Below are 27243 nucleotides of genomic sequence, written 5' to 3'. Positions count from 1 at the left end.
CCAGTTTTGCTTTTAATCTTAGCTGAGAGCTTGTAAGCGAGTGCTGGACTTTCTCTGTGTGAATATATATATAATTATCTACAGCTTTGCATCTGCCAGGGTGTGTATGTCAAAAAAATACAAAGATCCAAAAAAGACAGCACTCGCTGGACTTGAAAGTAAAAAATAACTTTTAATTATCCATTGTTCAAAATGTCATGCCTATCCCCCATTTTTAACTATGGATAATAAAGTAATTTTTTACTTTCAAGTCCATTGAGTACTGTATTTATTTTTTGGAATATATATATATATATATATATATATATATATATATATATATATATATATATATATATATATATATTATACATACACATATACACACAGAGACAGTATCTCACTAAAGTGAGTACACCCCTCACTAGGGTTGCCATCCGTCCCTTAAAATACAGAACACTTATAAGTTACACATGCTGCAGGGAGGAATATGAATAGCGCTGTCCAGAAACACAATACATGTGTAACTCATAAGTGTCCAGGAAAACATGGCTGAGGTGGCAACCCTACCCTCACATTTTTGTAAATCTTTAATTCTTTTATTATATCTTTTCATGTGACAACACTGAAGAAATTACACTTTGCTACAATGTAAAGTAGTGAGTGTACAGCCTGTATAACGGTGTAAATTTGCTGCCCCCTCAAAATAACTCAACACACAGCCATTAATGTCTAAACCGTTGGCAACAAAAGTGAGTACACCCCTAAGTGGAAATGTCCAAATTGGGCCCAATTAGCCATTTTCCCTCCCCGGTGTCATGTGACTCGTTAGTGTTACAAGGTCTCAGGTGTGAATGGGGAGCAGGTGTGTTACATTTGGTGTAATCGCTCTCACACTCTCCCATACTGGTCACTGGAAGTTCAACATCGCACCTCATGTTTTGAGGATCTAAAAAAAAAAAAAGAAGTGTTGCTCTACATTAAGATGGCCTAGGCTATAAGAAGATTGCCAAGACCCTGAAACTGAGATTGCCAAGACCCTGAAACGGTGGGCAAGACCATACAGCGGTTTCACAGGACAGGTTCCACTCAGAACAGGCCTCGCCATGGTCGACCAAAGAAGTTGAGTGCACGTGCTCAGCTTCATATCCAGAGGTTGTCTTTGGCAAATAGACGTATGAGTGCTGCCAGTATTGCTGCAGAGGTTGAAGGGGTGGGGGGGTCAGCCTGTCAGTGCTCAGACCATACGCTGCACACTGCATCAAATTGGTCTGCATGGCTGTCGTCCCAGATAGAAGCCTCTTCTAAAGATGATGCACAAGAAAGCCCGCAAACAGTTTGCTGAATACAAGCAGACTAAGGACATGGATTACTGGAACCATGTCCTGTGGTCCGATGAGACTAAGATAAACTTATTTGGTTCCTATGGTGTCAAGCGTGTGTGGCGGCAACCAGGTGAGGAGTACACAGACAAGTGTGTCTTGCCTACAGTAAAGCATGGTGTTGGGAGTGCCATGGTCTGGGCCTGCATGAGTGCTGCCGGCACTGAGGAGCTACAGTTCATTGAGGGAACCACGAATGCCAACATCTACTGACACATACTAAAGCAGAGCATGATCCCCTCCCTTCGAAGACTGGGCTGCAGGGCAGTCCTCCAACATGATAACGAAAGTCCCAAACACACCTCCAAGATGACCACTGCCTTGTTAAAAAAAAAAAAGGTGAGGGTAAAGGTGATGGACTGGCCAAGCATGTCTCCAGACCTAAACCCTATTGAGCATCTGTGGGGCATCCTCAAACGGAAGGTGGGGAAGCGCAAGGTCTCTAATATCCACCAGCTCTGTGATGTCGTCATGGAGGACTACAGTGGCAACCTGTGAAGCTCTGGTAAACTCCATGCCCAATAGGGTTAAGGCAATGCTGGAAAATAATGGTGGCCACACAAAATATTGACACTCTGGGCCCAATTTGGACATGTACATATACACACACACACTATATATATATATATATATTTTAAAATATATATACATGAAATAACTAATCATTGTCAGTGGTTAAACAAACATGAAATACAAATTGGAAGTTACATGAAACTGCAGTTATATCAGAGAAGCATGGTATAGTAACTAATACAGCTTTGGTTTGTCAGATAAGTTCCCAGTATCACGGGACCCTTGCAAACCAGTCACTGCCCAGTTCATATGGATGTGGCATGAACACACATCTTGATTTACACATGTGCAGCAGACTCAAGATTATTTTATTTATCTTTTATTTAAAAACTGTACACTGCAACATCTCTTCTCTTAAAATGGTTTAGCACCGATTTTGCTTAGTTTATTATAATAATAATAAAATAAAAAAAAGGCAGACCCACTCCATAATTATATATATATATATATATATATATATATATATATATATATATATATATATATATATATATATACATACATATATACACATTTATACACACACACACACACATCATCGATTCATTAAAAAAATGCATGAACATAACGTGAGCTTTAAATACTTCCCTGTACTGCAGTGCTGCTAGGGAACGTGAAGTAATGCCTTACTGACATAGCTGGTCATATGTTTACCTATGTCTATAGCCCCTTTGTGGAGGTTAAAGTCCTGTTCGGAAACAACAAGCTTTGAAGCTACCAAGCAGGACACAGCCAGCAATAGTCAGGCTCTGCAGCTAATTGACCAGCTGTGTCCATAAATTGGAGAAAAAACACACAGGCAAATCTAGAGCAGGGCTCAATAAATGTGTTCAAAATCTAGGAGCCAGGCAATACATTTAGTAACCAGAAACTTCCCTATTCTATATATGGTTTTATGCACACACATAATGTAACACAAAAGTTAGATTTGTATTTCCCAGGTGCAAGAACTAGAAAGGAAAGGATCCAGCCGCATCAAGACACATTTTAGGTAAGGCTGGTGGCAGCCAGTGGGGGGGGGGGGGGGGAGTAGGGGGCACACATGGATGTCTTAGAAACTCTAAACCAGGGCTTCACTTTAAGGTGCCAGTGGCTCCCTGGTACCTGGGTTTATCAAGCACTGATCTAGGGTAAGTAGAGTAAAAATGACATGATCTAAGGAATTAAAGCTTGGTATGTTTGTATGCCAATACCCCTTTAATCTTCCCTCATCATTTTTGTCTCTTTAAAAAGGCCTATAGGGCTTAATTTCCTCATTTCCTGTAGGCTTGGGGGAACTTAAGTTATTGGAAAACATAATTACTACACAGAGTTAGTTACTTAATTTGTGGGTCAATTTGTGGGTTTATCCACCTTGTAAGCCAAAACATTTCCACCACTTCCTTATTCTGTACATTTTCATCAGAGCACTGATGGCAACATAAACCAGTTGTCCATACTGAGGCTGAGGATATGTTTAGCAACCCATAGAGGCTGCCCAGCTGGGCGTCTGCGTGACCCATATGCTGTATATCTGAGTACACCCACAGCACAACTTGATATTGTAGTTCTTCAGGGAGTTCACACCGATCTATAATTTACCTTACAGAACGTTCATGGCATCTCAAATGTTTGGGAGCAGCAGAAGAGCCAACATAAGCCACATGACATGGGCTGGGGCAGGTGACAGATGAGCCCTAGCTAATGTCTAGGCGTTATATAGCTAGGGTTGCCACCTCGGCCATGTTTTCCTGGACACTTATGAGTTACACATGCTGTAGGGTGTGCTCTTCATCCGCACTATTCATGTGATGTCCAGAGGAACAATACATGTTTCGCCTTGCTTACCCTGCAGCATGTGTAACTCATAAGTGTCCAGGAAAACATAGCCGACCCTATATATAGCATGCAGGGGCATGTAAGCAAACAGTAGTGAGGGTCACACAGAGGGGCATGTGAGCAAACAGCAGTGGGGGTCACACAGAGGGGCATGTAAGCAAACACCAGTGGGGGTCACACACAGAGGGGCATGTGAGCAAACAGCAGTGGGGGTCACACACAGAGGGGCATGTAAGCAAACACCAGTGGGGGTCACACACAGAGGGGCATGTGAGCAAACAGCAGTGGGGGTCACACACAGAGGGGCATGTAAGCAAACACCAGTGGGGGTCACACACAGAGGGGCATGTGAGCAAACACCAGTGGGGGTCACACACAGAGGGGCATGTGAGCAAACAGCAGTGGGGGTCACACACAGAGGGGCATGTGAGCAAACAGCAGTGGGGGTCACACACAGAGGGGCATGTGAGCAAACAGCAGTGGGGGTCACACACAGAGGGGCATGTGAGCAAACAGCAGTGGGGGTCACACACAGAGGGGCATGTGAGCAAACAGCAGTGGGGGTCACACACAGAGGGGCATGTGAGCAAACAGCAGAGGGGGTCACACACAGAGGGGCATGTAAGCAAACAGCAGTGGGGGTCACACACAGAGGGGCATGTGAGCAAACAGCAGTGGGGGTCACACACAGAGGGGCATGTGAGCAAACAGCAGTGGGGGTCACACACAGAGGGGCATGTGAGCAAACAGCAGTGGGGGTCACACACAGAGGGGCATGTGAGCAAACAGCAGTGAGGGTCACACAGAGGGGCATGTGAGCAAACAGCAGTGGGGGTCACACACAGAGGGGCATGTGAGCAAACAGCAGTGGGGGTCACACTAAGAGGGGCATGTGAGCAAACAGCAGTGGGGGTCACACACAGAGGGGCATGTGAGCAAACAGCAGTGGGGGTCACACACAGAGGGGCATGTGAGCAAACAGCAGTGGGGGTCACACACAGAGGGGCATGTGAGCAAACAGCAGTGGGGGTCACACACAGAGGGGCATGTGAGCAAACAGCAGTGAGGGTCACACAGAGGGGCATGTGAGCAAACAGCAGTGGGGGTCACACACAGAGGGGCATGTGAGCAAACAGCAGTGAGGGTCACACAGAGGGGCATGTGAGCAAACAGCAGTGGGGGTCACACACAGAGGGGCATGTGAGCAAACAGCAGTGGGGGTCACACACAGAGGGGCATGTGAGCAAACAGCAGTGAGGGTCACACAGAGGGGCATGTGAGCAAACAGCAGTGGGGGTCACACACAGAGGGGCATGTGAGCAAACAGCAGTGGGGGTCACACACAGAGGGGCATGTGAGCAAACAGCAGTGGGGGTCACACAGAGGGGCATGTGAGCAAACAGCAGTGGGGGTCACACAGAGGGGCATGTGAGCAAACAGCAGTGAGGGTCACACAGTGGGGCATGTGAGCAAACAGCAGTGAGGGTCACACAGTGGGGCATGTGAGCAAACAGCAGTGAGGGTCACACACAGAGGGGCATGTGAGCAAACAGCAGTGGGGGTCACACACAGAGGGGCATGTGAGCAAACAGCAGTGGGGGTCACATACAGAGGGGCATGTGAGCAAACAGCAGTGAGGGTCACACACAGAGGGGCATGTGAGCAAACAGCAGTGGGGGTCACACAGAGGGGCATGTGAGCAAACAGCAGTGAGGGTCACACACACAGAGGGGCATGTGAGCAAACACCAGTGGGGGTCACACACAGAGGGGCATGTGAGCAAACAGCAGTGAGGGTCACACAGAGGGGCATGTGAGCAAACAGCAGTGGGGGTCACACAGAGGGGCATGTGAGTAAACACCAGTGGGGGTCACACAGAGGGGCATGTGAGCAAACAGCAGTGGGGGTCACACAGAGGGGCATGTGAGCAAACACCAGTGGGGGTCACACAGAGGGGCATGTGAGCAAACACCAGTGGGGGTCACACAGAGGGGCATGTGAGCAAACAGCAGTGGGGGTCACACAGAGGGGCATGTGAGCAAACAGCAGTGAGGGTCACACACAGAGGGGCATGTGAGCAAACACCAGTGGGGGTCACACACAGAGGGGCATGTGAGCAAACAGCAGTGAGGGTCACACACAGAGGGGCATGTGAGCAAACAGCAGTGGGGGTCACACACAGAGGGGCATGTGAGCAAACAGCAGTGGGGGTCACACACAGAGGGGCATGTGAGCAAACAGCAGTGGGGGTCACACAGAGGGGCATGTGAGCAAACAGCAGTGGGGGTCACACAGAGGGGCATGTGAGCAAACAGCAGTGGGGGTCACACAGAGGGGCATGTAAGCAAACAGCAGTGGGGGTCACACACAGAGGGGCATGTGAGCAAACAGCAGTGAGGGTCACACAGAGGGGCATGTGAGCAAACAGCAGTGGAGGTCACACACAGAGGGGCATGTGAGCAAACAGCAGTGGGGGTCACACACAGAGGGGCATGTGAGCAAACAGCAGTGGGGGTCACACACAGAGGGGCATGTGAGCAAACAGCAGTGGGGGTCACACAGAGGGGCATGTAAGCAAACAGCAGTGGGGGTCACACAGAGGGGCATGTGAGCAAACAGCAGTGGGGGTCACACACAGAGGGGCATGTGAGCAAACAGCAGTGGGGGTCACACACAGAGGGGCATGTGAGCAAACAGCAGTGGGGGTCACACAGAGGGGCATGTGAGCAAACAGCAGTGGGGGTCACACACAGAGGGGCATGTGAGCAAACAGCAGTGGGGGTCACACAGAGGGGCATGTGAGCAAACAGCAGTGGGGGTCACACACAGAGGGGCATGTGAGCAAACAGCAGTGGGGGTCACACAGAGGGGCATGTGAGCAAACAGCAGTGGGGGTCACACAGAGGGGCATGTAAGCAAACAGCAGTGGGGGTCACACACAGAGGGGCATGTGAGCAAACAGCAGTGGGGGTCACACACAGAGGGGCATGTGAGCAAACAGCAGTGGGGGTCACACACAGAGGGGCATGTGAGCAAACAGCAGTGGGGGTCACACACAGAGGGGCATGTGAGCAAACAGCAGTGGGGGTCACACACAGAGGGGCATGTGAGCAAACAGCAGTGGGGGTCACACACAGAGGGGCATGTGAGCAAACAGCAGTGGGGGTCACACAGAGGGGCATGTGAGCAAACAGCAGTGGGGGTCACACACAGAGGGGCGTGTGAGCAAACAGCAGTGGGGGGGTCACACACAGAGGGGCATGTGAGCAAACAGCAGTGGGGGGGTCACACACAGAGGGGCATGTGAGCAAACAGCAGTGGGGGTCACACACAGAGGGGCATGTGAGCAAACAGCAGTGGGGGTCACACACAGAGGGGCATGTGAGCAAACAGCAGTGGGGGTCACACACAGAGGGGCATGTGAGCAAACAGCAGTGGGGGTCACACACAGAGGGGCATGTGAGCAAACAGCAGTGGGGGTCACACACAGAGGGGCGTGTGAGCAAACAGCAGTGGGGGTCACACACAGAGGGGCGTTAGCAGCAGACAAGGCACATGCAAAGAGTTGCAGAGTAGCTACAACTTGAGCGTAGCAGAGATAACATTTGTGGAGTGAAAATGAAGGCCAAATAAAGGGACGGTAGAAGTGGTTTGCCTATTCTTACATTAATGTGTGCTCCCTGTTGCAGACCGATCAGCTGAGTACATGTGAGGGGCCCAAAGAACAATTCATGATTCTACAGTGATGAAAGTGTTAAAGGGGCATAAAAAAGTGTAAAAAAGAAAATGCTGTAAAGTGTACTATGCAAGCGTTAGAACCTTTTTTATTGCACTGTGTGTTTAATCACTACAATTCAGATCCAGAGCAGAAACACAATACTGGGAGCTAGCTGAACACATCTGCTGAGCCAAGGACAAGCGGCCTTTGTGTGAAACCGCCAATCAGCAGCTAGCTCCCAGTAGTGCATTACTGCTCCTGAGCCTACCTAGATATTCTTTTAAACAAAGGATACAAAAAGAACAAAGTGAATTTGATAACAGAAGTACATTTAAAAGCTCCGTCTAAAGCATGGAAGTTTTAATTTAGAATTTCATGTTCTGTCAGGGAAAGAGTTAAGTCTATAATCATGGTTGGCTGACCCTGAGCTCCACGTTGCAAAATAAAATCACTCTCTCTCCTTAGGGACAACAGGAGGAGGTGGAATCTCAGGGACAAGCCAGCGCTGTCTTATCTCCGTGAGATTACAGTTCTTATCACGTTCCGTTTGCCAGCTACAGTACTATATTGCAATACAAGCGCGGGTGACACTCCCCACAGCCTGGCACCGTGCCATCCCTCTCGGTGTAGAAAGCAGGCAGCGCACAAACTCCAAAGTGAGATGAAGAACAAAAAGTGATCACCTAGGTCCCTTATGCACAAGGAACTGAAAATAGATCTTCTGCACAATTGTTTTCTATTGCCATTTGAAGTCATCTAAACTTATTTCTGATCTTGCTTGAGAACAAAAACGTATATAAGTTGCTAAGAACATCTCGTATATGCATCGTGTTTTGTAAGTCTCTCACACACTGTGATTCATGGGTAGCAGAACCGATCAGAAAATATATACTGGAATTAAGTGTTTTGCAAATTTAGATTTTAGTAATTTTATTTTAAAGATTGCCATATACTACTGGTGTGTCACAGCTTGCAAATAAACACATGGTAGTTCTGCAGTAGAACAAGCAACGTTTGTGGCTTTAGAATGAGGCATTATTTAATAAAAGGAGCGACAAGTGGCTGAAGCTCTGATCACAGCACCAGATGTCCTCTGGGTCTAACTAATTTTCAGTTCACTTCTACCAGCCTGTAGGCTACATAACTGTCACCCGTATCTGGGATTACACTGTACGTAATGGTCCACAGTATCTGGGATTACACTGTACATAATGGTCCCCAGTATCTGGGATTACACTGTACATAATGGTCCCCAGTATTCAGGTCTACACTGTATATAACTGTCACCCGTATCTGGGATTACACTGTACATAATGGTCCCCAGTATTCAGGGCTACACTGTATATAACTGTCACCCGTATCTGGGATTACACTGTACATAATGGTCCCCAGTATTCAGGGCTACACTGTATATAAAACTGTCACCCGTATCTGGGATTACACTGTACATAATGGTCCCCAGTATTCAAGCCTACACTGTATATAACCGTCACCCGTATCTGGGATTACACTGTACGTAATGGTCCCCAGTATCTGGGATTACACTGTACATAATGGACCCCAGTATTCAAGCCTACACTGTATATAACTGTCACCCGTATCTGGGATTACACTGTACGTAATGGTCCCCAGTATTCAGGGCTACACTGTATATAACTGTCACCCGTATCTGGGATTACACTGTACATAATGGTCCCCAGTATTCAGGGCTACACTGTATATAACTGTCACCCGTATCTGGGATTACACTGTACATAATGGTCCCCAGTATTCAGGGCTACACTGTATATAACTGTCACCCGTATCTGGGATTACACTGTACATAATGGTCCCCAGTATTCAGGGCTACACTGTATATAACTGTCACCCGTATCTGGGATTACACTGTACATAATGGTCCCCAGTATTCAGGTCTACACTGTATATAACTGTCACCCGTATCTGGGATTACACTGTACATAATGGTCCCCAGTATTCAGGGCTACACTGTATATAACTGTCACCCGTATCTGGGATTACACTGTACATAATGGTCCCCAGTATTCAGGGCTACACTGTATATAACTGTCACCAGTATCTGGGATTACACTGTACATAATGGTCCCCAGTATTCAGGGCTACACTGTATATAACTGTCACCCGTATCTGGGATTACACTGTACATAATGGTCCCCAGTATTCAGGGCTACACTGTATATAACTGTCACCCGTATCTGGGATTACACTGTACGTAATGGTCCCCAGTATCTGGGATTACACTGTACATAATGGTCCCCAGTATTCAGGGCTACACTGTATATAACAGTCACCCGTAGGTGAGAGCTGTCACTAGTATGTGAGATTACTCTGTACATAACTGTCAGCAGCAGGTGTGACTACACGGCACCTAACCGGCGCGTAAGATTATGCGGCACCTAACCGGCTAATTAGTACTTCAGGATACTTAGAGAAGAGATGTGCATTTGGATGTATCATGAACCTCCGCATGCAGAAGGCATTCTTGTGCAAATCCAGTTTTATTGTGTTTCACAAGAATGAATTTGGCAAAGAAAATGGCCGAGCGGCACGAAGGGCCGCCTTCTTCCACATTTGGAGTTTCACGAAATATCCAAATGCACATCTCTGAGATGTGGTAAATGTTCCGACCTCAGAGCCACAAGTCTGAATCCCAAGGGGGCAAATGCTCTTCCATAAAGGAAATACAATGAAATTGGGTGGTAATAAAAAAAATGAATAGTACGTATCAGCTGATTATTATCATCATAGCAATGGCTCAAGCTTTATATCACAAGATAATACAAAACTGTAAAAGCATAAACCAGCACAAATACATCCTGAAGAAAAAAAAAAAAAAAAAAAAAGGGGACTTGCCAGGTCTCGTCCTTTGTACATGAAATGCTAAATACAACAACGTCTTCACCAAACTAGCATGAGTAAAGTTTCTACTTGTTCATTTGTATTATTCAGGTAATGAACTGTCAAGATATTTCAACTCATTCAATGTTTGCAAATCTTAGATATTAAAATTAGTACTGTTAAATCTTAATACAATATAATACCACAAGAAAGTTAAACATTCTATCATTACAAAAATAATTTTGTTATGCCAAGGTAGCTTAGTGAATTCAGTTCTACGTGCTGAAAAACTCCCCCAGCACCAAATTGCATCTAAGGAGAATATTTATAAGTGGGGAGTACAAAGTTTTCTGAAACATCATTTTTATCTACGGCAAGACCAGGAAGACCTAAAGTGACCAAACCACCAGAAGACCAGTATATCAAGCCAACATCATTATGGCATATAACAGCATCTGCAATCACAATTCAAGCCCAGCTGAACTATGAACAGAAACAAAGAGTGGACTAAAAGTCTGCTTCATGGTTGAGCAGCTGTCTCTAAACCATTGCATAATAAAACAAGTCTGCATGGGCCAAACAATGCAGTAGTTTCACAGTTGAATATAAAATGTCCTGTTTAATAATTACATTTTTGGGTTGCAATCTCAGAGTTCATGTAAGGAGACAACAGCATGAGAGGCTAAACCTCATAGTGGGTAAAACCTACAATTAAATTTGCACAAAATATTTAAGTGTTCCCTGTTCTGGAGTTGGTAACTTACAGAAGATCAACTAATGAGACCCACGCTCTTCCTTCTGGCTTATAGTTGTGTGGAACGAGATTTATTTTCCAGAAGTACAACAATCCTAAACACACCAGGCTAAGCACATAAGGAAGAGCAAGGAGTGCAAATTTGCCTGCTCCCACAATTACCCAACCTCAACCCCATTGAGCATTTGAAAAAAGAAATAAACAAAAACACACTGCGACAACTCTAGAGACTCTCTGGGACGCTCTAGGAGTGCAGAAATAACTCGGATAAAATTCTGCACAAACTTGCAGACACAGTTAAAGCAGTCATTAAAAGGAACACTAAACACTTTGAGATGGTAACATAAAATGATAAATCGTATTATTTATATTTATATATATATATATATATATATATATATATATATATATATATATATATATATATATATATATATATATATATATAAAGTCTTCCATATACTTTCATTATTTATTTTACTTTTCCTGTAATTTCTTTCTGAAATTGTGAGCTTTTCAGTTCGTGCTAAAAATGGAAGTGCAGAACACTGTTATATTCCTCACAGCCATTGGCTGCACATTCTAGTGACCAATTTATAACTGTCCCTAATCGGCCACACCAGAGAATTAGTACGTTACAACATGGCAGCTCCCATTGTTTTATAGACACTAAAACTTTACACTTATTTTGTCACTATTTAAACAATGAATGAAACTTTAAAAAATACATCTACATGTTATTCCCAGACTAATCTTTTTTTAATGCATCATTCTATTCGTGTTTAACGTCCCTTTAAGTTAAATGGTTTTTGACACCAAATACTGAGAAACAAATTGCTTTCATTTCAGCATTCCTGGAAAACTAAAGATTGTGGTAGTGGCCGCAGACTTTTGGACCCTATTGTAAGTTATGATGTAATTCATGGCTTGTTGCAGAAGCTAAAAAGGGACACTCAAGTCAAAATTAAACTTTCATTATTCAGATAGAGCAGTAATTTTAAACAACTTTCCAATTTACTTCCATTAACAAAATGTGCACAGACTTTTTATTATTTACACTTTTTGAGTCACCAGCTCCTACTGAGCATGTGCAAGAATTCACAGAATAAACGTGTGTGCATTTGTAATTGGCTAATGGCTGGCACATGGTGCTGGGGGAGTGGAAATAGACATTTTTAAAATTGTCAGAAAAAAAATCTACTATTTATTTGAAGTTCAGACTAAGTGCTATAACATTGTCTTGTTATCTTGCATTTGTTGATTATGCAAATCTACTGTGTTTACCGGTCCTTTAAGTGGATGTTTGACCCGTCCCACCCAAATCTGGATCTGTCTCAGTGCCTTGTTGCTACATAACCTATATTCAAAGATCACATTACCGCTTTCCCTCGGTTGGAGAGCCCAGAATCTCCACCAATCTTCCCCTTAAGATTCAGCTCACTCTCGCCGTGCCGGCACAAGTAGATGGATCGCGGTGTGACGTGTATGTTCATCAGGTAGTAAACAATACGACTCTGGATATGATCCATTACACGGTTGACCAAGTATCTTCGTCCCACATCCATAATCTTAATGAAGGACAGGTCCCTGAAGGAAAGAACAAGGAGCCTTTAATGCCAAACTGCAAATCTATCTGAATCATGAACGTTTATTTTTGACTAGATTAACCCTTTACATGTGGCACCATACCTTGAAATTAATTTAGTCTCCCCTCTAAAATAGTATATATTAACCCCTTAAGCTGCTGAGTCATTTCACACCCTTTGCCGAGTCGTTTTGGGACATTTAGTTTCTGCTCACATTTAAGCAATACTAGAAGTAATTTTTCGTCAAGAAACCGTACAAACTTTTTTTTTTTTCTCAGCAGACCCAGCAAATTCAAACTTTACCATTATTTTATGTATATATCATGGTATGTGAGAAATCTACAACAAAAAGGGTTTAAAAAAAATGTATCATTTTATTAAAACTTTAATAAACAAGACTGTAAAACAATAATCTAAATAAATACTCTATAGTCAAAAGAATAAGGGGTTATCCTCATATAAATAGGGGTCTTTTGGTGTATTTATATAACGGATCTGCATATCAGGGTTCCCATGTATATTTGTTCATTCATGCTCTGTAATTAAATTAGAATCAGTAATTACTTGTGTTTTTTTTATGCCATGATACTATTTAGGACAATGTGATTGGTTTCTTCAGTATGTGAACTTCTCCTGCACATGCAACACCTGTGTATGCCAGCTTACGCCCCCTTGTGTGCACTACACCTGTGTATGCCAGCTTACGCCCCCTTGTGTGCACAACACCTGTGTATGCCAGCTTACTCCCCCTTGTGTGCACAACACCTGTGTATGCCAGCTTATGCCCCCTTGTGTGCACTACACCTGTGTATGCCAGCTTACGCCCCCTTGTGTGCACTACACCTGTGTATGCCAGCTTACGCCCCCTTGTGTGCACTACACCTGTGTATGCCAGCTTACGCCCCCTGTGTGCACTACACCTGTGTATGCCAGCTTACGCCCCCTGTGTGCACTACACCTGTGTATGCCAGCTTACGCCCCCTGTGTATGCCAGCTTACGCCCCCTGTGTATGCCAGCTTACGCCCCCTGTGTGCACTACACCTGTGTATGCCAGCTTACGCCCCCTGTGTGCACTACACCTGTGTATGCCAGCTTACGCCCCCTGTGTGCACTACACCTGTGTATGCCAGCTTACGCCCCGTGTGCACTACACCTGTGTATGCCATCTTACGCCCCCTGTGTGCACTACACCTGTGTATGCCATCTTATGCCCCGTGTGCACTACACCTGTGTATGCCATCTTATGCCCTGTGTGCACTACACCTGTGTATGCCAGCCTATGCCCCCTGTGTGCACTACACCTGTGTATGCCAGCTTACGCCCCGTGTGCACTACACCTGTGTATGCCATCTTACGCCCTGTGTGCACTACACCTATGTATGCCAGCCTATGCCCCCTACACCTGTGTATGCCAGCTTACGCCCCCTTGTGTGCACTACACCTGTGTATGCCAGCTTACGCCCCCTGTGTGCACTACACCAGTGTATAGCAGTTTACGCCCCGTGTGCAGTACACCTGTGTATGCCAGCTTATGCCCCCTGTGTGCACTACACCTGTGTATGCCAGCCTATGCCCCCTGTGTGCACTACACCTGTGTATGCCAGCTTACGCCCCGTGTGCACTACACCTGTATATGCCAGCTTACGCCCCGTGTGCACTACACCTGTGTATGCCATCTTACACCCTGTGTGCACTACACCTGTGTATGCCAGCCTATGCCCCCTACACCTGTGTATGCCAGCTTACGCCCCCTTGTGTGCACTACACCTGTGTATGCCAGCTTACGCCCCCTGTGTGCACTACACCAGTGTATAGCAGTTTACGCCCCGTGTGCAGTACACCTGTGTATGCCAGCTTATGCCCCCTGTGTGCACTACACCTGTGTATGCCAGCTTACGCCCCCTGTGCGCACCCTTGCACTATGCCCTGAAGGGAGTTAGCAGACCACATACTTGTCATGGCTGTCATCCAGGGTCTGATATGAGTTCTTGTAACTATCGATCCTTTTCATGAAATCCTCTGTAGCCTCCTCACTGCTGCAGTGCACATAGTCTGGGCTGCTGAGCTTCACTTGCTAGGAATGGGAAAAAAAAAGGGTGGCACTGAATGGGTGACATGGTGCCAACTGAGGGTCATATTGGGTCCCACCATAAAAACATAACCATTTCAGATACACTGATCGTGCCAAAAAAACAGATGCTGCGCCTTCCCCAACTCTGTTCCATGTGCCCAACCTTTAGGCCAATCTCCCTAGCCTTGCCCATTGAAAAAATACACATGCCCAAGTCTCTGACGTTCAGCTGCGCACATAAAAACTTCACAACTACACACACAAGTTATGTTGTTAAAGGGCCATAATAACCCAAAGGTAACATACTTTAATTAATTAGAGAATGCAAAGTTAAGACTATTGACCCTGCACTACTGTGTGCTTAACCCCGGCAAAAAAAGGGGGTTAAACACACAGTAGAAGTACCGCTCAGGACCTGCAGAGCATTGCAAAAAAGGTCTTCTGCATCAGGACCTTAGCACAGGACCTCTTATTGCAGCGGCTCTCTCTGAACATATTTGTACATAGAAAGAAGTATATAAGGAAAGGGGAGGCAGTAACATCACTCACCACAATGTTTTGTGCGATAACCTCTGGATCCATACACACCGATTCCACAAAAAACGTCTACATCCAAGCAGAAAGGAAAAAGGATGAATAAAGCATTTAACAGGACGGTATATACATGCCTTACAAACTACATCCCTATACAGAGGCAAAACAGACACTCTCACAATATAGATTATATATGAAATACATAAATAAAATATCCTCCAGCCCTCTGCTATGTCTTCTGCAGTGGAGTGACGTATAGAGATAGATCTCAAGATGAAGATGAGCTGTCTAGAGCAGTGATAACACTGGCACCCCAGATGAAACTACTTTCCCATGATGCTTAGGCTCTCTGTAGTCTAATTGATCATGGGTAATGTAGTTCTGAAACTTCAGGTGCCAGTGTTAGCCATCTCACTCTGTATAACTAACAGGACGCTCCCTCTGCTGTCAGACATAACCAGCTAGTGCTCCTAAATGTGTCAAACAGGTCATGACGGCTAATGAGTATAGAAAGAAAAAAAAAGCAGACTGGCAGCGGCGCGGACAGCAGAGAGAAATAACAGCAAGCTAAATTATTAATTTAATTAAAAAAATATTTCACATTCCAATGTTCTTCATATAGAAGAATATGTTCTATTTATTCTATACACACACACACTTAGAGATGATTAGAGATATAGATATGAATATCTATTTATAAATAAATAGAACATATTCCGATATGTGCAGAATGTTGGAATGTGAAATATTTACAGTACAAACAATATAACACTGTATTAAATAGGATTACATAAATATATACATATTTAGATATGTGTATCTACTGTCTGTCTGTGTTAAAGCCCTTTGCCTGCCTTTGTTTCTAACACGAGACTTCACCTGAGACCTCATATCTTATAGTCCTTACAAATTTTATGTACAATTAAATTTTTTAAAAATATTTTTTAGGTATTATGAGTGTAACTGTAGTATGTAATGTAATTTTTGATGGGTTTTGTGCAACTTTTTTGTTTTGCGAAACAGTTAACCAGAGCTCTAAGGATGTGGAGGTACTCACTTTAAAGCCATTCTGATCAGCAAATTTGAGGATGGTTTCTCTTCGTTCTCTCGTTGTGTTTGTCGCATCAAAGACCTGGGGGAGGCAAAAGCAAATATTTCAGGGTCAGGGATGAGATTCTTGGAGAAAAAAAAATGATAATGCAGAATCAAAGCCAAATAGACCAAATAAAAATAATATTTAGAGTCAGCTTTGCAAGACGCCCGTCTGCAGATTGCTGAGCACGTCTCCCTTTTCCTTGGCATCGCCTGAAGATTATGTTTACTAGGCGTTATGTTGTGCAGTTTAAACCCCATAATATACTGATGTACCTTCTCATGATAAAATAAAATATTCTATTTGGCGAGCCAATCAGGAGCTACATATGCATTTAATGGCCAATCAAAACATATGCATGCAACTTGTAACCATGACAATAAAGGAACACTAAACACATTTCATGCACCTCCCTCTAATCATGGGGGCTGCCATTTTGGAACCTATAATACACTGCAGGTAATTGAAGAAGAGTTACTGCTCATGTACAAAGACATCAGCACTGGAATGGAATGACAGATTACAACATGGCAGCACTCCTGACTAGGGGGAGGCGGGGAATAAACTCAATACTATGCTTATAAATGTATTTAGTGTTTAATGTCCCTTTAATTATGTGCTTAGCCCTTTGTGGGGTAAGCACATAGTAAGCAGGGAAATTAAGGCAACAATAATATGCATTAAAGGGACATGAAACACAAAATGTTTATTTTATAATTCAGATAGATACAATTTTGAACAACTTTCCAATGTACTTCTATTATTAAATTTGCTTAATTCGCTTGTTATCCTTTGCTGAAAAAGCAGCAATGCACTACTGGGAACTAGATGAGCACAACTGCTGAGCCAATGACTAGAGACATATTTGTGCAGCCACCAATCAGCAGATAGCTCCCTGTAGTGCATTGCTGAGAACAAAACAAATTAGATAACAGAAATGAAAAGGAAAGTTAATAAAATGACATGCTCTATCTGAATCAATAAAATGTAATTTTGAATTCATTGTACCTCAAACAAATTTGTATTCCCATTACAATGTCCCTTTAATAAAGTATATATCAGTGTAATTACAAAGTTATGTTGCTATAATATCTGCGTTCACAGCTCTCTCACTGGAATTTGTATGGGTATTGCCTATATATTTCATTTTATTGCCAGGCTGGTAGGTTTTACCACTAGATGACAACATGCACGCTATTGTATTCTAGTCATTTTATTGTTTCCAGGAAGGGGTTAACTTACACAATCAATTAACTGTTTTCTTATGAGTTTGTGCTTTATAAGCAACCAGCAGCCCCTGACAAAGTGCTCATGCGCAAAACGCGTAAGGCCGTTTTAAAGTTTTTATACACTTCCTACATGTGGATTTTTTTTTATAATTTGCAGAGGGGAAAAAACACACAAAAACACACCCTGTGTTTTTAATGTTTATGTTTGTATGGGGACATATATAATTTTTAAATTTCCTAATAAAGGTTATATTTTAACTATTTTCAACACACCTCTCACCTATGGCTCTTTCTGCCCAATTCTAATTTTCTTTTAGGAAATGGAGTGCTATACAGGTGTACAAATCATCAATCCTAGGATTGATATCTTCTCTCTACCTGTGTTTATACAGTACACAGCACCTCTGCCCCTCACAACTACAGTGATTCTGGATTATTATTTATTACTGATTACTATATCCAGTGCATGATAGGCAATCCTAACCATATTATTCCAGTAGTGCCATTAGTACTCTGTTTTTTTCTTTGTTACATTCCTTATCTTACTGACAACGGTGCGCTGAAGCCTATCAAATTAAAGGGACAGAAAACCCAACAATTTTCTCTTTCACGATTCAGATAAAGGAATCAATTCAAAACAAATTTCAATTATATTATCAAATTTACTTTCTTTTCAGAGTATTCTTTGTTGAGGAGATACGAGGTAGGTAGAGTCGACGTCTCTGAAGCACTATATGTCAGCAGTGTTTGTAACAATGTTACATGTGCACACTCTTATTCCTACCTCAGTATGCTCTCGAAAAGCAGCTAAGATTCAACAAGCCGAAAGCAAACAGGTAAATTTAATAATAGAGTAAATTGGAAGGTTTATACAATTGTACGCTCCCAGTGTTTCTCAACCACAGTGCTCAAGTACCCTGAACAGGCCAGGTTTTCATTATAACTGAACCAGTGCACAGGTGAAATAATCAGCTGATCAGTAACCATGGATACTGATCAGCTGATTATTTCCCCTGTGAACTGGTTCAGCTATAATGAAAACCAGGCCTGTTGGGGGTACTGAGGACCGCGGTTGAGAAACAATGCTCTATAAGAGCCATGACAGCTTTATTCTGACTTCCTTTAAACAAATTGTCTTATTTTAAATAGTGTCAAATGATCAAATGCTGACTGGCTGACGTGCTGATTCCTACAAATGCTGACTGGCTGACGTGCTGATTCCTACAAATGCTGACTGGCTGACATGCCGATTCCTACAAATGCTGACTGGCTGACGTGCTGATTCCTTCAAATGCTGACTGGCTGACGTGCTGATTCCTTCAAATGCTGACTGGCTGACGTGCCGATTCCTTCAAATGCTGACTGGCTGACGTGCCGATTCCTTCAAATGCTGACTGGCTGACGTGCCGATTCCTTCAAATGCTGACTAGCTGACGTGCTGATTCCTACAAATGCTGACTGGCTGATTCCTACAAATGCTGACTGGCTGACGTGCTGATTCCTACAAATGCTGACTGGCTGACATGCTTATTGAGTATTTGTGACAATTAATGAGCAGAAAACATCCAACTGATATTGCTGTACTAGTTTCATTTTACTTTACATTTTTTAGGGGGGAAACAAACTCACTATAAATATTACTCTCTCATTTGCAAGTATTTGAGTACAATATTAGTTTACATTTAGAACTGGAATGATCTAGTTGTAAGACGATATTTGGAGGCGCGCAGAGAAGAACGTTGCCAGGAACCGTACACTTACCGCCACGTGACCACCCTCCTCTCCCAGATAGCGTCCAACGTCACTCAACGCCAGTAAGGCACACTGCCTGCGGATAAAAAACACACAGGGCACATGTTGTGGCTTGGCGCTGCATGAGTGGGGTTATCTTGGGATACGGGGACAAATACTCATTTGGAGGAAACGGGAGAACCTCTCTGACAAAGCGCATAAGAGACTGCCCCAGGAATGACCTATTCTGTACGACTGACAAGCTTCTCACATATACAGGGAACAGAGGCATCATTGTGTGTTTATCTGGGTCAGGCTACGGGGGCCCAAACAGCGAAAAAATGTTTTAACCCTTTACAACCTGAGTCTGGAACATTGCACATGAAACAGAGACTACATTATGCATGGGATTAGTGGTGGGTGACATGAAGGAACAAGCAAGCGTCCCACACCTAATACACTAATCTTTACACATTTAAAGGAATTGCTTAGCCATCTAACAAATGCATAGTAATAAGCAGAAATAATAGTTTCAGAGTAATGTGGTTTAAAGGAACATGAAAACCAAAATTAAAAAAACTTTTAGAATTCAGAGAAGACAAGTGCATTCTGCTATCCCGGGCCGATCCGAATAGTAAAGATGGCGGCTACATTTGGCAATTTTCTGAGCTGGATTTCTTCTTGTGAAAGTCTGTGCAAATCCAGATGTCAGCAAGTTATACTCTCACAAGAAGAAATCTGCCTCTGAAAGTTGCAGAATGCGCCCGCCATCGGATCAACCAGAAATAGACGCATGCACACGTCTAATCCAGAATGTGGAGGAAAAAACACCCCTCCCCCCCTGAACATTTCATATTTACTGCCATGCCCCTTTAAAAGCATTTAAATAACTAAACTGAACATTAGATACATGGAAGAAGCAGTTTTTAGATCTCAGCTGGTTTGGTGAAACTATCCAATGAGAGGGAAATTAGCTTGTCATATTACTTGTTACTGAGGACAGGCTATTGTCACCTACAAAAAATGGCTTATTTAAATGACTAACAGTTTTCTTTAAACAAAAACTAAAAAAAAAAAAAAAAAAAGAAAAAAAAAAAAAAAAAAAAAAAAAGGAAAATCACGTAGAGTAAAAATATAAGGATTCAGCTGACACAATCTGATACCATAAACCGTGTCTGTACCAAAGTGTCTGCTGCTTATGTGTTTATGACATTTCTATAAACCAGAACTGACACGGATATAATGTCACACAAACCATCTCATGCAGGATTACGACTCACTTGCGTATTCTTTGCCCCTCCTCATTGTCAGGAAGGAAGAACTCAAAGGATTTATAGGATTTCACAAAGTCCCGACGGTATTGGCCCACATTAAATTCTGAAAGTGAGATCAAAGATTATAGCATCAGAAAATCTGTTTTTTCTTACAGCATACTTTCTTTCTGGCAACACAGTACTGGCGACCTAGGACGCTGCTGCGTTTTTCATTACAGATCACACAGAGGAACTCTGCAGTGCCGGGGTTGACAAATTTATAGTAACGTTAGGAGCCAATTAAAATGTAAATTTTGATGCTAAAGTGCCCAGTTTTTAAAAATTAGATTAAAAACAGGGACACTTTAATTCATCAAAATTTACATTTCACTCCTGTTGTGAAAAAAAACAAAAAAAACTTACCTTTTAAACTTGACAGCAGCTCCAGCTTCCTCCAGACATCGCAAGACATTTCTGATGTCAGAAATGATGGATAGGTCATCCTCCAATCACAGCTTTCCCCCCGGGGGAATCAGTATCTGATTCAACGCCGTGATTGGAGGAAGCCGTATTCCTCATTTTCCCGGGGGAATCAGTATCTGATTCAACGCCGTGATTGGAGGAAGCCGTATTCCTCATTTTAGACCCAGGAAGAGGCTTTGCAACGGGTGGAGGAAGCTGGAGCGGCTGTCAAGTTTAAAAAAGGTACGTTTTTTTTCACAACAGGAGTGAAATGTAAATTTTGATGAATTAAAGTGCCCCTGTTTTTAATCGAATTTTTAAAAAAACGGGCACTTTAGCATCAAAATTGACATTCACTTTAAGCACAGTTTTGGACACAGACAAGGGTGCATAAAATTAGGAGTCGTAGCTGTGGCTCCCTGATTTGTCAAGCTTGTATAAAAGGCACACGTTTGACTGTTCACATGAAAGGGCAGAAAGTTGGTAAAATATTTGGTATGAAACGTTTACTTTGTTTTTCACAAAATATGGAATTTAAACAAAAACAGCAGAAGACAAGATTATCCCACTTGTGCCCCCCTGATCTTCTGTGTTGTGTTTAGTATTTGGTACCCAATATTTTATGTTATAGGGTACACCGATTACTACTTTTTCCATTTTTGGTGAGAGAGAGAGTGAGAGAGAGTGTGAGAGTGAGAGAGTGAGAGAGAGTGAGTGAGTGAGTGAGAGAGAGAGAGAAAAAAGTTTTTTCCCCCCAATTATTTTTATTTTAATAAAGTGGTTAAAGGGATATTAAACCCACATTTTTCCATGTGTCAGATAGAGCAGCAATTTTAATCAACTTTCTAATATACTCCTATTATCATTTTTTTTCTTCGTTCCATTGGTATCTTTATTTGAAAAGCAGGAATTTAAGCTTAAAGGGCCAGTAAACGTACCAAATAATGTTATATTAGCTTAGCACTAGCTTTATAAAACAAAGGCTGCATAGATATTTACCTAAGAAAATGACTTTTACAGAACACCGTTCCTTGCTCTACTGAGCGGGTCATTTTCTTGGGTAAATATCTATGCAGCCTTTGTTTTATAAAGCTAGCGCTAAGCTAATGTTATATAATTCTGCACTACGTGGCCCTATAAGAGACAGCCCATTTTTGGTTCAGCACCTGGGTAGTGCTTGCCGATTGGTGTAGCAAATGTAGCCACCAAACAGTAAGGGCTACCCAGGGTGCTGAACCAAAAATGGTCCGGCTTCTAAGCTTATATTCAAATAAAGATACCAAGAGAACAAAAAAAAAAAAAAAAGGTGCGTACTGATGATTGGTGAATGCACATATATACTTCACTTCATATCATTGGCTTACCAATGTGTTTCCCTAGCTCCCAGTAGTGCATGGCTGCCCTTCAATAAAGCATACCAAGAGAATGAGCAAAAGCGATAATAGAATTAAATTGGAAAGTTGTATACATTTATAAGGTTTATTTGAAATAGGAAAACATTTTCTTTGGGATTGATGTCCCTTTAAAAAAACACAACAAAACAGCTGCATTAGAAAAAGTGCTCTGTACAGGTCTGAAACAACGCTAAACAATTTTGCACAACACGAGAACGGATGAAGCATTTGCTGCATGATGATATGCAAGTTTTCCAAACTTCAGATTGTTTTTTTTTTTATGCGTTTCCTTAAGCGATTAGTCATCAAAAAAGTTTCCCTTAGAGAATTATCTGCAGCTCATTTCGCCCTGTAACAAACCCGTCCTGTTTTGCTGCATTCCATCAGTACTTTGTAATTATGCAAAGCAAATCAAAAAATTATCACTTCTCAAAAATCACACAACAGACCGGGGAAATTTTTATAACTACTAAAAATACCAACACATTCCTGTGTATCGGGATCAGCTTCAAACATGTTAATAGCACAAACCTGAAAATAATAAACAGCATTTGGCGTTTTTAAAATAGGTTTTGGGGTCTGCTGTGTGGCCATACTGGTTCTGGCAATGAACCATATTTAGCCTCTCTATCAATTTTCTTTTAAATGGATCACCGCAAAAGAAACACAAAGCAAAATTAAAGGGACATTAAAGCCAAAAATTTTCTTTCACAATATAAAAAGAGAATACAATTTTAAAGGGACACAAGTCAAAATTTAAGTTTCATGATTCAGATAGAGCAAATTTAAACAACTTTCCAATTTACTTCCATTAACAAAATGTGCACAGACTTTATATAGTTACACTTTTTGAGTCACCAGCTGCTACTGAGCACGTGCAAGAATTAGAGTATATGTATTTGTGATTGGCTGGTGGCTGTCACATGATACAGGAGGAGTGGAAATATACATAACTGAAACTTGTCAGAATAAAACTCTACTACTCATTTGAGCTTCAGACTAAGAGCTATTGCATTGTCGTTTTACAATGCATTTGTTGTTTATGCAAATCTACTGTATTTACTGGTCCTTTAAACAACTTTCCAACTGACTTCTATCTGAAGCATGAAAGAAAAAAAAATGGGTTCAGCGTCCTTTTTTAGCTAACTAGTAGTGTAAGCAATTGCACGCTTTCAGGACACGGAGGTCCCTTTATCAGGAGTCAGGATAGTACAAATTAAACTTAGAAAGAGAATGTAAAATTTTAATACACTTTAAATTCACATGAAATTTTAAAATTGACTCTTGGCATTGTTTGTTGAAAAAAGAATATGTACATATACTTCACTGCTGGGAGCTAGATGGTGACCGGCGGCTACACATATATGCCTCTTATCATTGGCTCACAAGTTAGCTCCCAGTAATGCATCACTGCTCACTTTAACTATGTGTTTATTACTTTAGCTTGTGTTAAATACACGCAAAAGTGCAAACATTTACACAACAAATTGCGCTGACAAACACAGGAACGTTTGTATAACAAAGAGATTTTTAAATACTTTTATGTGATTAAGAAATTAATAACCATGTTTTTAAAAACCTTTAACATGCTGCTCGTCTGAATGCACAATAAACAATTTGACTTGTATGTTCAGGAGTACAAATTGTAGTTTAACAAATTAAAAATAAAAGGGAATAAATAAATGTGACTTCCCCGCTTTCCTTCACATTTAGTTTTTCTCTCCGGGCAGGAGATAAGTACGCACCTTTGGTTGGTACGCCGATCCAGTTGAGGTAACGGGTCAGTTTCTTAGAGATGTAAGTCTTGCCCCGAGCAGGAAGGCCGACCATAACAATGAGAGTGGGACAATTTGTCATACACACTGCCAGGAAAACAAAAAAGGTAAAGGCTGGGTTAAACAAGGTGTAGAGAGAACAGGAAACAGTATCTACTAGTCTTTAGTCCGCCTGAAGCTACCTATGTTAGCTCTGCAGACAAATAAATATACATGCTTCGTATACATTATTCTCAGATATTGTACTCACTGCTTAGGGCTTGCACCAAAAAAAAGCATAGGGGATGTGTGTGTGTGTATACACACACACACACAGACATATATAATTTATTAACTTGTAGATGGAAGGCGGGCACTCACAGGACTTTTTTACAGCAAGACAGTGCAATTTTATTTCAAATGAATATACAGCACAATAATAATTGTCGACATTTCCGCCCCAGTGTGGGCCTTTTTCAAGACAAAAATGTTATAAAGGACAAAATCTATATATCTATATATATATATATATATATATATATATATATATATATATATATATATATATATATATATATATATATATATATATATATATACACACACAAACACAGTGACGTAAAACGCGTCAGCTGTATGCATATTTGGATACATTGGCATGCTGTATTATTGTAATGCAGCATATTAAGTTTTTTTTGTTTTTTAATATAGCACACCTTGAGTGCAAATTACTTTGTGTGTAGTGCTCCAGGCACCCACTACCTAGGTATATACCATGGGAAGAAAGCAAATTTGATAGAAATGAATTGGAAAGTTTTTTTTAAAATTGTATGCTCTGTCTGAAACACAATAGGATTTTTTTTTATTATTTCATATCCCTTTAAGGTCACTTTAAACATCTCTAATTAAACAAAAGTTTAAGAAACACTCAAGTCAAAATTAAATTTTCATGATTCAGATAGAGCAGTAACTTTAAACAACTTTCCAATTTACTTCCACTAAAAAATGTGCACAGTCTTTTTATATTTACACTTTTTGGGTCGCCAGCTCCTACTGAGCATGTGCAAGAATTTACAGAATATATACGTATATGCACTTGTGATTGGCTGATGGCTGTCACATGATACAGGAGGAGCAGAAATAACAGATTTTTTTTTTCTGACAAACTTCAAAGTTACTACTAAATTTGCTATTGCATTGCCTTTTTTATCATGTATTTGTTGATTATGCAAAATCTACTGTATTGACTGGACCTTTAACAGTAACCTTTTTGAAGTTTGAGCCCTTTTAATAGGAATACTTATTTGAGATACAGGGGATTAAAATGTAGCGGTTTTGTTTCCATAACTGATACAACAACAATGTGATTTCCCGTGAGCGCAGAATGACAGTTTCCGGCTTTGATTTCCAAACATTGGGGTTGTGTTTATGAAATCAGTGGATATTTAGTAACAGAATGAGGGAGGTGCATAGCAAACTGAAATGAACTGTGAAGTATTTGTTACACTGCACTGTTAAAAGTCCAATTGAATCTTAGATCCATTTTAACTGCCATTTTAGTAAAATAGGAAAGCAATTAATCTTTATCTCCAAACACGGCAAACACTTGATGCTGTTTATAGAACAACACTCTAGATCTGTATGTGATAGAGCCGAGCTCTTGCCGCAATATAATGTGTTGAAATAAAATCTAATGAACGGCTATAATTTTCTGATTAGTGATCGCTCCTCCCTGCAGTTGAGACATAATAAGAACAGTATCAACCAGTGACCCAGTAGGAAGGTACAGTTACTTAACCACAAGTGCAGATTACACAACTGCAGATAACGCGTCAGTCTGAGTCAAAGGCTCCCAGAATTCTAAAGCTCAGAGATGTCACTGTATATTTACTAGATATTAATATGCAGCCTATTTGCCCAGAGAGCTAACAATCTAATGTCTAGGGGTGGTCACGATCTGTGTGCTCAGTTTGTCATATAGATGAGCCTGCAGCACATTGCAGCGTTAACCCAGGTCACGCTGATCATCTGTAAAACACAACAAAGTTAACTCTTTAACTGCTACAGAGCCAGGCTGCAGTAAAGGGGCTGACCCTCAGGTACAGCATTTAGAATGGAATCTCCAGCACAAGTCAGATATCTGTGACACTGATACAGCCGTGTGCTGCACTGCAGGAGTAACAGGGTCTCAGCATTGGTGCAGTATAATCAGCACAAGTCAGTGAGCCTAACAAGCTGCCCAAACAGAGCCATCCAGCTGCAGTGCAGTGCCAGTTTATCCTTAAATTCCCCTTGGCCCCCCCCCCCCCCCCCCCCGTGCTATAGGCAAGATGTGTGTCACTGCCCCCCCCCCCCCCGTGCTATAGGCAAGATGTGTGTCACTGCCCCCCCCGTGCTATAGGTAAGATGTGTGTCACTGCCCCCCCCCGTGCTATAGGTATGATGTGTGTCACTGCCCCCCCCTGTGCTATAGGTATGATGTGTGTCACTGTCCCCCCCTGTGCTATAGGTAAGATGTGTGTCACTGTCCCCCCCCCCGTGCTATAGGTATGATGTGTGTCACTGTCCCCCCCCCCGTGCTATAGGTATGATGTGTGTCACTGCCCCCCCCCCCGTGCTATAGGTATGATGTGTGTCACTGCCCCCCCCCGTGCTATAGGTATGATGTGTGTCACTGTGCCCCCCCCTGTGCTATAGGTATGATGTGTGTCACTGTCCCCCCCTGTGCTATAGGTAAGATGTGTGTCACTGTCCCCCCCCCGTGCTATAGGTATGATGTGTGTCACTGTCCCCCCCCCCCGTGCTATAGGTATGATGTGTGTCACTGCCCCCCCCCCGTGCTATAGGTATGATGTGTGTCACTGCCCCCCCCCGTGCTATAGGTATGAGATGTGTCACTGCCCCCCCCCCGTGCTATAGGTATGAGATGTGTGTTACTGCCCCCCCCCCCGTGCTATAGGTATGAGATGTGTGTTACTGCCCCCCCCCCTGCTATAGGTATGAGATGTGTGTTAGTGCCTCCCCCCCGTGCTATAGGTATGATGTGTGTCACTGC

At 42.5% G+C, this 27243-nt stretch overlaps 1 protein-coding gene across 3 annotated transcripts in view; it reads right to left on the bottom strand.

Annotated features, from left to right (window-relative positions):
• The window catches only part of PFKFB4 (6-phosphofructo-2-kinase/fructose-2,6-biphosphatase 4), a 130277-nt gene that overhangs the window by 19995 nt on the left and 83039 nt on the right, over positions 1-27243 (bottom strand). For all 3 annotated transcript variants that reach the window (XM_053721199.1, XM_053721198.1, XM_053721197.1), the window contains exons 2-8: positions 24180-24296; positions 20606-20702; positions 19356-19422; positions 16330-16404; positions 15288-15344; positions 14620-14741; positions 12460-12667 (exon numbers count right to left, since the gene is read on the bottom strand). In XM_053721199.1, the coding sequence (XP_053577174.1) occupies positions 12460-12667; positions 14620-14741; positions 15288-15344; positions 16330-16404; positions 19356-19422; positions 20606-20702; positions 24180-24296 (743 nt within the window). The remainder of the gene's footprint in view (positions 1-12459; positions 12668-14619; positions 14742-15287; positions 15345-16329; positions 16405-19355; positions 19423-20605; positions 20703-24179; positions 24297-27243) is intronic.

Source organism: Bombina bombina, chromosome 7 (assembly GCF_027579735.1).
Source record: "Bombina bombina isolate aBomBom1 chromosome 7, aBomBom1.pri, whole genome shotgun sequence".
In the NCBI taxonomy this organism is placed as follows: Eukaryota; Metazoa; Chordata; class Amphibia; order Anura; family Bombinatoridae; genus Bombina; species Bombina bombina.
The sequence above is the reverse complement of the archived record's forward strand: the minus strand, read 5'-3'. Positions and strand labels throughout refer to the sequence as shown.